Below are 12280 nucleotides of genomic sequence, written 5' to 3'. Positions count from 1 at the left end.
TGCTTTTATGAGTTTTCTCATCTTTAGCTTTCAACATTTGACTATCATGTGTCTGAGTGTGGGATCTCTGCATTAATCCTACTTGGTGTTTGTTGGGCTTCTTTGATGTGTAGATTAATGTTTTCCATCAAATTTAGACATTTCCATCCATCTCTTTAATATTGCTTTTCTGCTCCTTTCCTCTCCTCTAGTACTCCCATTATGCATATTCCCATTGGCATGCTTCATGGTGTTCCACATTTCTCTGAAGTTATTCTTCTTCATTACTTTTTCTCTTTGGTCTTCAGATTGCATAATCTCTATTGATTTATCTTCAAGTTCACTGATTCTTCAGTCAGCTCAACTATACTATTGAGCTCCTCTAGTAAATTTCTCATTTATTGTATTTCTCAACTTCAGGATTTCCATTTGGTTCTTTTTATTTTTTTAATTCTATTTCTTTATTGACAAATCTTTTTCTGCTACATCCATCATCTGGGGCCTTTCTAAGGCAATGTTTATTGCCTGCTCCCCCCAACCCCTGTGCATCTGGGTAACTTTGTTTCTTTGCATGTTTTATAAATGTTATAAACTGGACATTTTATGTAGTATCTTATATCATCTCTGGATAATGATCCTCTTCCTCTGGGGGATTCTTACTTGCTTGGTTGTTTATTTCCCCTGCAGTATGCAGTCTGATATCACCTTTCTCTATCTTTTAGTTTAGCTACCTAAGGGTTGCCCCTGGCTTGGCATAAAGCAATTACTGGTCAGTAAGATTTTTACCCTTTACCACTGGATATGCGTGTGCTTGGAGGATGCTATCATAGTTCAGAAAGTTTACTTTTGACCCATGTTCAGCCAGGGAAGAGTATAGCTTGGAGGTACCTTCTCTGTTCTGAGAGGGCAGAGCCTTGGACATACAGTCTTCCAGATTGCCAGGAATGAATGTGATTTTATTTCTAAGCCTGTGCTCCTAGGGTCAGAGCAACTTTTTGTTCAGTCAGTATTTGGTCAAGTTCCTTGTGCCAATCAAGCTTTTGCCATGTGTTGATGGGTCTGCATGTATTGGGAAATGCTTTTGAGTCTGTCCCACGTTCTTCTCTGATTGTCCTGAGTGGGTGCAGCCCAGCACATGCACAGTCTTCTCAATCCCGAGTTGACTGTACTCGCAGGAGGACTCCTCTGGGCTCCCTCTGGTTTCTATTAAACTTCTGGCTCCTCTGCTGCTTTGCTTGCAACAGCTCCTCCAAATTGCTCTCCACCAAGATCTCCATTGTTTTTAACAATTTCTTTAGGGATGGAGTTCTCCATGCTCTGTTTCAATGAAGTCAGTGTTCTGAGGCAGACCTGTGGAACTTTATGTCCTGAGTGCCTTTCCCTTTGGAAAAAACCTCTGCATCACTGAACCAGAGCTAGGGGCAGGGGGACCCAGAGCGAAACTACCACTCTGAGTGGGCACCAGGACATGGTAGCAGTCCCTGGTACTCTTGGTTTTTCTCTGAGTGAAACCTCTAACCTTTGAGTTAGCTGAGGTGGAAAAAATCAGGGCCCCAGTATACTCAGCTTGTGCATGGAGTAGTGCTTCCACCCTAAGAGTGGGGCTGGCTGGTGGAAGGGATCTCCAGTACTCTTGGTTGTGCCTACTTGGAATGGTTTTTACAACACAGTGTTGGGGAGATGGGAAATGTAGGCAGCTACCTTGCCAGGGTGAAACTGTAGCCCCAGAGGAGTTGGGGAGAGGGAGCCCTACCTTTCCCTAACATCTTCACCACACCTGAAGAGAATACAGCACTAAGGGTAGAGCGTCTGTAACAAAGACATGGTGAGGTGGAGAGTATGTGGGTAATTCCTCAAATGCCACAGACTCCTGCTGTCCTTACAGAGACTTAATCTCTCAAATGAATGTTTCTCCATTTGCTTTATGCCATTTGAACAATTTCTAGATACTTGAAATGATTTTTTTTTAAAGATAACTTTTACCAGTTAAGTTGTTGTTTGGTTAGAGAGGGTCTACCGAACCCCTTACTTTACCATTCTGGATGTCTCACCTGTCTCTCTCTCTATATATATATGTTTAACATCTTTATTGGAATATAATTGCTTTATAGTGGTGTGTTAGCTTCTGCTGTATAACAAAGTGAACCAGCTATATATATACATATATCCCCATATCTCCTCACTCTTGCATCTCCCTCCTACCCTCCCTATCCCACCCCTCTAGGTGGTCACAAAGCACTGAGTTGATCTCCGTGCTATGCAGCTGCTTCCCACTAGCTATTTTACATTTGGTAGTATATGTAGGTTCACGCCACTCTCTCACTTCGTCCCAGCTTGCCCTTCCCCCTTCCTGTGTCCTCAAGTCCATTTTCTACATCCGTGTCCTGCCCCTAGGTTCTTCACAACCATTTTTTTTAAGATTCCGTATATATGTGCTAGCACACAGTATGTTTTTCTCTTTCTGACTTACTTCGCTCTGTATGACAGACTCTAGGTCCATCCACCTCACTACAAATAACTCAATTTTGTTTCTTTTCATGGCAGAGTAATATTCCATTGTGTATATGTGCCACATCTTCTTTGTCCATTCATCTGTCGACGGACACTTACGTTGCTTCCATGTCCTGGCTATTGTAAATAGAGCTGCAATGAACATTGTGGTACATGACTCTTTTTGAATTATGGTTTTCTCCAGGTATATGCCCAGTAGTGGGATTGCTGGGTCGTATGGTAGTTCTATTGTCAGTTTTTTAAGGAACCTCCATACTGTTCTCCATAGTGGCTGTATCAATTTACATCCCCACCAACAGTGCAAGAGGGTTCCCTTTTCTCCACACTCTCTCCAGTATTTATTGTTTGTAGATTTTTTTTGATGTGTCAATATATTTTTGAACATAACTTCTGAGTGGAAATGTTCAGCAAAAAGAGAAACGGATTGGGTGTCAGGACCCAAAATTTTCATCCCAACTTGGCTAACCGTAAGCTCAGTGACTTCTCTTGAAGTACAGTTCCCTCATTTGTAGAATTGAAGAATTGTATTAGAGGACCTCTACATTCCTTCCAACTCTAAAATCCAATGACTTTATGAAACAGAAATGGAACAGGAAGTCACCAGTGAAAAATATTCTACTGTAGCTGTGTGAGAACAGGAAGTATGTAAACAATCCACTGCCTTTTTTTTAACCCAAAATGTTCCAACCTATTTCTAATTAGAGCATGTACTTCATTTCCAACTCTACCTAGCTAATCAAGATACTAGTTTAATGTGTGGTTTGCAGTCAAGACATTTTTCCACCTTAAAGGTTTCCATCCTAATCATCAGAACTGAGAAACTGGGGGCAACAAAAAGTTGCCTTTCACTGATAGGTCATTAAAACTATGACATCTTAATGCTAAGTGAAAGCACTACAACTTGCTACCATTTCACCCATATTATGAGCAGTGCAAACAATTACTTCCTCTGAGACAATTTCAAGCTTTCACCTTTTGCATAAGGCTGTAAGGCCATACTCCCAGAGTGTCTATTAAATTATCTGTACTTATTTGGAGTATGTGAATGGCAAAATACTAATTCTCCCTATGCATTGCAGAAGAGTTGCTTCAATGGGAAACCCATTTCTAGTCACAAAGACATATTATTTATTTAGTACTGATTATCTGCACAGATTGTTGTAACAATAAATCTGGTAAAGAACCTCCCTCAGTCATTTTGTCTTAACTAATCAGTTTTAACCAGCTTATTTGACTTTATATTGTCATTTATTATACAATTTACATTCAAAATCTATATACTCAATGCAGGGAGAGAAGGGACCTTTCTATAATTTAAGAAAGCTGCCATTGCAAACATATTTAAATGCTTTCAACTACTAATCCACAACAGAATATCCTATGATAAACCTACAAGGTAAGAGAATTATGAATATACATTGGCAAACGTTGCTACTCCCTGAGACATCCAGCAATAAGGAAGGATAGGAGCAAGATGGCAGTGTGCACAAAGTGATCCAGAAATAAGGAAACATATAATCTTTAAATATCTTGTCTTTAAAAGCAAAACATATTTTTAAACTAGCCATCTTCACAAACTGAGCTTTGTCAGTGTCTAAGGGAAAAGGCAAAATATTTAACTAAAGGTATAGAAAAGGTGCAAATCCTTGCACAGGAGAAGTAAATGCATATTTTGAGTTTATCCAAATGCTAAGGCCTCTTTCTGATTCTCACAAGTGACCCTCAGACTTGAGCTGTTCAAAAATTTCCAAATGAGCCCATCTGCTCACCAAGATATTTCTATGTTAAAAACCTGCAGGAAGGCATGTGGCCCAGTTTTCACGATCCCAAATTACCTTGGTTTCAATTTAATTTTTGTAAACTGGGATTCCCTTAGGAAGAAAGTAAAATTTTCAATCTTAAAAACAAAGGGATATTAAGAAACAAAACCCTATCCCTTGCTCCATTTTCAGAGGCCATATTCCAAAATTGTAGCTTATCTATCCCAAGACATTAAGAAAACATTATGTTGCAACACTGATTTAGAAATTTGTACTTTTGTGTATGTAATACTGTAATGTAAAATTAGTACATTATAATAAATGTCCCTTTTCTTGGCATTTCCTCTGAATGAATCATTTTAGGAAGCTTTTGTCTATTATGTCACCGTATAGAACCACCTTTCAAAGATGGAGTTAAGAGAAAAATATTTGACTTAGTTGTGGCCCCTACAATAACTGAGTTTTTCAGGTAATTTTTTATTAGTTGAAAATACTGGTTAATGACCACAATGACCCAATGGTGTGGAGACCACCAGAGACCACCTCCAATCATATGAAAACAGCTTCAAATTTCTTAGTGGGGAAATTTCTCCACCCTAAAAACATTCCTATCTTTTTTTTTTAGTTTATGTAAAAATTTATTTGACCAAAATGTAGAAAAGTGATACTATTACATATGATACAGTTGCAAGAATCTAAATGAAAAGTGTGGGTTTTATTCAATTACACAATTTGCTAGTGTATCCCCTGGGTAGTGTGATGATTAATAAATAGGAGTGAGGGGCAGAGGATTTGGATAAACTAGAAGCAGGGTGATTTTTAGTCAGAATTGTAAACTTGAGTTGGCCCCCACACTGCTGGGGAATGTGGAATATTCCAGCTCTGAGATGTTAACTGAGAAAGCAGAAATCTAACAAAGACAAAATGTGCAGCCCTGTCTACAAAATACTCCATATCCAGTTTAATCAGGAGTTTCCTGGTCTTTCATTAACTTGGTCCTGAAGAAGGAATTAAAATTCCAGATAAGTAAATCTCCAATTTGCCAGTCCCTGGAGGATAGAGGAGATGAAGTTAGGCCAATTACTTTTTCACCCTTACTTTGCTGTCAGAGAGGGCTATTCTGTCCAATATTCGTTTACAGAAAGTCTTACTCAACTATTGATGGCTAGCAGTCTTTTTGATATGGCTTCTCTGAATAGGACTGAATTCTACAACATTCATTCCTGCTGAGTGGATGGCCTCATATCAGAGCAGATAAGCATGGGTCATTATTGGAATAAGACATCTTGGAATAAGACATCAGCTCCTCAGAGAACAACTTTAGAGTGAAAGAAGCATAGAGAAGAGCATATCAAGGATCTATCCAGAAAACATTTGGGTAATTATTATGACTCTTTTCCAAGCATTCTCATGCTGACTGCTCAGAGGATGTTTGTTCTGCATGGTGGAGTGTGGAAAAGAGCCAGGATGATTAGGTTAACCTCTGTGTGGTTTATGACTTCCCATAGTAACCCCGCCCCGCTTTTTTGCTCTGGATGGAAAATCCCCACCCATTTTAATGTGATGGTCCCTGGCCTCCTATAGTGTGACCAACGGTGGATATTCTTCAACCTTCTAAACTGACCCATGACTAGACATCAGAATCTGTATTTTAAAAGTGTGGGGTTGTCTATTCTGCCAGGAGCCAAATGCCCTCAGTCTTGAGAGTATGCTAAATATGAAATACCCTGCCTACCTCAGGAATAAATGCAATTTAAGGATAAAAATAGAGCTGAAAAACCTGATGCTATTTGAAAAAAGGAAGGAACAGATTTAACTGGTGCTCAAAGCTTCTCTGATACAAAATATTTGGTCATGTATTCATAATTTGCTTGACATTTCCAGCAACGCAAAGAGACAATAACAAAAGAAACTTCTTACAAAAGAAGAGAAAGACACGGAGCTCTGGAGTTTTTGTTGGAACAAAACTCTTCTGTTTTGGTTCTATACAGTTTAGTTCATTTAGTGTCTGATCCAGTACCTGATGTAAGCCCACGTTCTCTTCTTTGGCCTGGGCAAATTTTTCTTCCAGCTCATCAATTGTCTTTTCCAGTTTTGCAACTGTTCTCTCTGCAAATTCGGCATGGGTCTCAGCCTCTTTCAGTTTGTCAGACAGAAGTTTAATTTCTTCTTCATGTTCATACTCCTTTTCAGATGCAGGCTCTGGCAACTTCAAGTTGTTAGTGACATTGAGTTCTTCTTCCAGGTTACCACATTTTATTTATTTAAATGGTTAATGTATTTATTATCTTTATAATTTGATGAAAAGGCACTGCTTCTTAGATATTTCACTGAAAAATTCTCAGTTCTTGTCACTGAAACCTGTAAGCAACTGAGCAGCTTCTGTCTGTATCTGTTTATCCTCCTCTGTGTGCGCTGGATAGTCCTTGGTGTTTGTTAGCCAGAAAGCAGCAAGCTGTTTGTTGTGTAGCTTCAAATATGTCTTTCCTAGAAGCAGCAAGTTTTTGCTGTAGAAGTTTGGATCCACTTGCTCTGCCCTGTGAAAGTAGCCTAAGGCCTCCTCATAGGTGGAACTAGGAGGAGTTTCAAACAGCATTTTAGCAATTCTTCTTTGATACCAAGGCATTTCAGCAAATGTGTAACACCAAATACCCATAAGGTGAATTGAGGTAGCATCTTTAGGGTTGAGTTCAACTGCTTTCTCAAAATGCTCCTTGATCATGTAGGCATTTGCAATTTTAGCCTTGATTCCTTCATAATCTCCAACATTGCTAATACAGATTGCATACCACTTATGAGCTGCAAAACTTGATTCATTTTTCTCTAGTGCCCTTTTTGCATACTCTAGGGCTTCATACACCAAGAGCTTTTTCTCCTTTTCTGAGGTTCCACTGAGTTGAGCTATAACACGTGATGCCCATGCCAAACGCCAGAGTAACTCTGCATCTTCACTGTCCTCGTACTGGGATAGCAACTGGTAAAGTTTTTCTGTTTCTCCACTTTCATATAGTCTGCTTGTTCAAGGATTTCTTCAACTCTGAAGACTTTGGCTGCAGCATGAATCACAGCAGCCTGGGAAATGACTTGATAAGTTTCAAAACTCAAATAAGACAAGGCAGAGAATAAAAGACTTCTTTTGAAAGCTCTTGGGTTTCCCATCACCTCAGCGCCACGGAGTCGCCAAAGAACGCACTGCTCGCAGCTTCCGGCAGCACCCGTCGGAAGCCGAGGTCCCAGGGCAGTGCTATGTCCCAAAGGAAGGAGGCGCCAGAGTCGCAAATCTAGTACCATGATCTGCAGCTCACAGGCCTGACCCCTCACCCCTTTGGCTGCTAAGAAGCGGGGTGGAGTGAAAGGCGCCCCAGTCCTCACCCTCCAGGATGACCAACTTACGAGTTACCTCCTCGTATTTGTGGTCAGCCCCCTCAGCAATGTCCTTGGTCTCTTTGAGCTGCATCTCCTGAACCTCCATCTTCTCCTCATCTTCGTTGCCCAGTTTTCTATCACCTTCATTCCTCTTTTGCTCTCATTTGCAGCCTTTTCTGCCTCCTCCAGTTTGCACAGGGCTGTGGCCAGTCGTTCCTGAGCCCTGCCCAACTCCTCTTCAATGAGCTGGATGTGTCAACTGAGAGCTGCCACATCACCTTCAGCTTTCTCTCACCACTCACGCTCGCCATCCAGCTCCCACACCGCAGGCCCTGTGCACGGTGCTCCGCCTCGTCCACCTGCTGCTGCAGGGCCTGGTTCTTGTGTTTCACTGCCTCCAGGGAGTTGAGGCCAGCCATGGCGCGGAGGCGCATGCAGCAGGTGGTGGGCAGTGGCGGGCGCTCGTCTCGGCTCCAGCGAGAGCTGCAGAAGCTGCGCCCCAGCCCCCAACCCTTTGCCTACACCAGGTCCTATCCTTTGACTATACGTTTCCCATATCACAAAATCACTTACTTTGAATACCACTATTCATTCAAAATGAATATTACTAATGATTACTTCAATCTTACCTGTTTGATTATGCAACTAAGCTAAATATTTTCCATCAGCAACACTGGAAATGTATAGAAGGAATTAACAGAAGCAAAATTTCTATTTAACCACATTTCTAGTAATGCAGCTGGGTTATTCAAAGGACTTTTTGTTGTTGTTCCTCAGGAAAGCAATCACGTCTATGGCTTCAGAGTAAGAAATGTCCAAAACCCCCCATTTTGAAGCTGATTACGCATCTCAGCGTTAACTCCAATTCCAAAAGCAAGATCCTGCACCACTTACTGTGCTTTCAAAGACTAACCATAAAATACTGGCTTCAAGCTACTTATCAAATCACCTTTATATAACAGCAGACCCAATAAGTTTAGATAAGTTTAGATATCTACCTACTAGTGACAATACAAATCAGAAAAAAAATTAATCTCACCCATACCAAATTATCACTTAAAAGACAATAAAACCACAGACAAATAAATACTTTAAGACCTTTTCTGAGAAATAAAGCCTCATTATATAGTTATGTGGCTGTTCATGATACACAAGTTTTTCAAGCTGAATGATTACTATCAACAAATTAAAGCAAATTCAAGTTGGAAAGGGAGAGGAGCTTTCTAAGTGAATATATACCAACATTTTATTAATTATTTCTTGATTATCTTGTTTGGGCTCCTCCTTGTTATTTCAAGCTTAAAGGAACTCATTAAACTACTGAAAAAGGAAGGGAAGACCTAGTAATAAAGTAATTCTGAAGTGTCAACACAGATTAGAGTCCTGATCATCTAAATATATGTGAAATCCTCTCCTATTTGCCTAAAAGTCATTAATAATTTTTAAGTAGATGTTGCTTTATACACATGTACACACATGCATGCGTGCATACATCCCATTTGGTTGTTTCTTTGTATAACTTCAGATAGCAAAAGCAGTGCATTTAAGATGGAAATAGAAAAGGCAATTAACTTCCTAAGCTTTTTAGATCACTCCCAGTATGGTAACTCTCAAATTACATCAGGGTTTATGAGTCTTTAAAAAGAAATGTATAAATTTTGGTCCAAAACAAAAGCAACACCTCATTTGGTGGAAAAATAAAATTCCCACCGCTAGATGACAGTTACAATGCTGGTTAATGATGAAGAACATTCTACATACCAACATGAGGGTCAAGGTTTTTCCTCTTAAAGGTATATAGTGGCAAATAATTTTTAAAATGTAAGTATAGTTAACTATCATTGAAGTATTTCAATGGGGGCAGGGGAGGAGAAACAATGAACCTACAATCTCTTATTTTAAAAAAAATTTTAAGAAACAGACACTTCCATCTAAATTGTCAGCATAAAGGAGGTCTGAAAAACTACAAAAAATTTGGAAACCAATCTGATTCATCTGGTTATGGATAGCAAATGGCTATCAGGCCTCAACAATGGAAATGGGGTAAAGTCAAATAGTAACAAAAATTATGCTTTGACCACAACTAAGGCAGTAACAAGAAAATAATTTGGGGATAAATATAAATATCACATTAAATAGATTATGAAAGATGTAAAACTCAATTCCCTTTCCAAATAAATCTTATCTAAAAGAAGGATTATAGAAAATGGGAATGTATGATTTTTTTTTAATAAAACAATTCTGCTTTAGTGCAAATGTGTAGTCAAGGACAAAAAGAAAGGAAGAAGGGAGGAAAGAAGAAAGAGGAGAGAAAGGAAGGAAGGGAGGGAGGGAGGGAGGGAGGGAGGGAGAAAAAACAAAAGAGAAGAAAAGAAAAGAAAAGAAAAGGTTTCATGTGACTTAGCAGGAACAGTTTCCACAGCCTTTCACACTGTTGACAATTTCTTCTTGTAGTTTCATCCTTTCTTCCTCTTTGGACACATTTTCTTTCTTTGCATCCCATTTGGGATTACCATGGTTCTGCACATGGCTGCTCTGTGTATGCCACATTTCTGAATAAATACTGCCTGGGTTACCAAGCAAACCATGGTGGGTACCACGTTCAGCCACCTTACCCTAATAAGCAAAAACAAGAGAAACGTAGAGAAAGTCATATAACTAGCATAATAATTGAAAATACATAATACTTTCTAAGCAAGAATTTTGAAAGATTTGCATTCATTAAAATACCTTTCCCAATCTTCATTATAGTATATATAGGAAAAACTGAGGTAGGAATGCCTTCTTTACTGTTGAGCTATCAGTCCAGTGAACAAACAAAAAGCTATGAAATTCCATACACCAGATACCATTTCACTTAAAGGAAATAAAATCTGAATGTTTCATTTTTCATTTTGAAGAGCAGAAAAGGAAGGTGAAGATTTTCTAAAGGTGGTATTTTCTGTAATCAGTAAATCAAATTTAAATCAAATTTACATCAAAAGCACTGTTATTTATACAGAAATTTAAAGGATTTAAAAAAATATCCCAAAATCCTATGTGTACTTTGAAATAAAAAATATTTCTCCATGAAAAGTTTATTTCTTCCAGTAACTATTTTTCTTAACACTGGCTATTAAACTTAACATTGCATAGAATTGGTATTGATTTCTAACTCTTATCTACAATTAATTTGTCTCTGGACAGTTACTGCTAAACATGTTGGGAGACAAAAGTAATTTTTTCACTTTTACTGGTACTCCTGGTGAGAGGACCTTTACAAATATACCCTTAAGCAAAATAACTGAAATTTGTGTGTGCCCACTTCTGAGTGGTTAAATTTAAGGCTTCTCCTTGATTGCTGGCTGGACGGTCTAGGAACTATTTTGCTCAGCTATATGAACTCTGGATCCTGAATGTAGTCCTCAACTTTGGTATCTGTGGACCACTTCACTGGCACAGAAGTCCCCATGGTTACGTATTTTATATTTTTTTATTTACCACTGTAAAAAAAAAATAAAAATCTCACTGCACAGACATAAAAAACACATTTATGGTTACCAAAGGGGGTGGGGAGGAGGGAAGAACAAATAAGGAGTATGGGATTAACAGATATAAATTACTATATATAAAATGGATAAACAAAAAGGATTTACTGTATAGCACAGGGAACTGTATTCAATCTTCTGTAATAACCTATAACTGAATATAATCTGAAAAAAACGGAGTCACTGACACAATATTGTACATTAACTACACTTCAATTAAAAAAATCCTCAATAAAAACTGCATCAAAAAGTAGAAATAATGGAATTATTTTTGCAGAAAACCAATGAAATAAATCACAAAAAATTTATCCTGCTATAAAAATGTATATTGTTTTAAATTATTTTTATTTGTATTAAAGCATAAATGTACACAGCTTAAAAAGTCAGCTAATAATTACAAAGTTTATAACAGAAAGTACAGTCTTTTGTCTCCTCCTTCTCCACCCTTGAATATCTCAACTCCAAATCTGTACCTATTTCTTCTGGCATTTACACACATATACATATTAATGAGATTCAGCACTTTTAACTATTTCACATTCCCAGTGCCTCACTCTTCACTCTCTTAATAACATTGGTTATATCATAAATGTTATTTTAATACACAGTATGTACTTTATTATGACTATGTATTATTATCTGTTGAGCCAAGTGAAGTACTAGGATTTTATACATATTTTCTCATAATATTTTATTCTTCCTGGACATAGTAACTGCCTTGTTTATTCGTTTGCTTAGTTTTCTATGTCACTATTGGTAATTCTCTCTAAACTTTAAGCCTGTCTGAACAGTATTTTTCTCATAATCAACTATATTAGGTAATCTATTATTCAGTCCCCACCCTGCCCAGAGATATTTCTCTCACAGCTTTTAAGTTCTTTTCTTTATGCTCAATTCTGAAATTTTATGATAATTTGACTTTTATTTTTCTTTCCTCCATTTATTGTGGTGGGTTCTTGGTAGGCCCTTTCAATCTGGAAACTCATGCTCTGCAGTTCTGAACATTTTGGGGGTATTATTCTTTAGTTATTTCCTTCCCTTTTTCCAATCCCCTCTTTCTAGAACAACCATTAGTCAAATGTTGGACCTCTTAGACTAATTCTCTTGGTTTCTTATCTTTCCTCTATTTTCTCTGTT

The 12280-nt window shown here is 38.2% G+C and overlaps 1 protein-coding gene and 2 pseudogenes across 1 annotated transcript in view; all 3 read right to left on the bottom strand.

The window, feature by feature from the left end:
- Positions 1-4707: 4707 nt before the first annotated feature.
- Positions 4708-7584, bottom strand: LOC112414126 (regulator of microtubule dynamics protein 1 pseudogene; annotated as a pseudogene).
- LOC112414127 (tropomyosin alpha-4 chain-like) lies at positions 4708-8420 on the bottom strand (annotated as a pseudogene).
- A 1403-nt stretch (positions 8421-9823) lies between these two features.
- Positions 9824-12280, bottom strand: part of ABCB7 (ATP binding cassette subfamily B member 7) — a 126132-nt gene continuing 123675 nt past the window's right edge. The window contains exon 16 of the mRNA XM_024766419.1: positions 9824-10232. Within this exon, the coding sequence (XP_024622187.1) occupies positions 10017-10232 (216 nt within the window). The 3' untranslated portion in view covers positions 9824-10016. The remainder of the gene's footprint in view (positions 10233-12280) is intronic.

This window comes from Neophocaena asiaeorientalis, unplaced genomic scaffold (assembly GCF_003031525.2).
Source record: "Neophocaena asiaeorientalis asiaeorientalis breed wild unplaced genomic scaffold, Neophocaena_asiaeorientalis_V1.1 scaffold47, whole genome shotgun sequence".
Classification (NCBI taxonomy): domain Eukaryota; kingdom Metazoa; phylum Chordata; class Mammalia; order Artiodactyla; family Phocoenidae; genus Neophocaena; species Neophocaena asiaeorientalis.
This window is presented reverse-complemented; position numbering and strand designations above follow the sequence as displayed.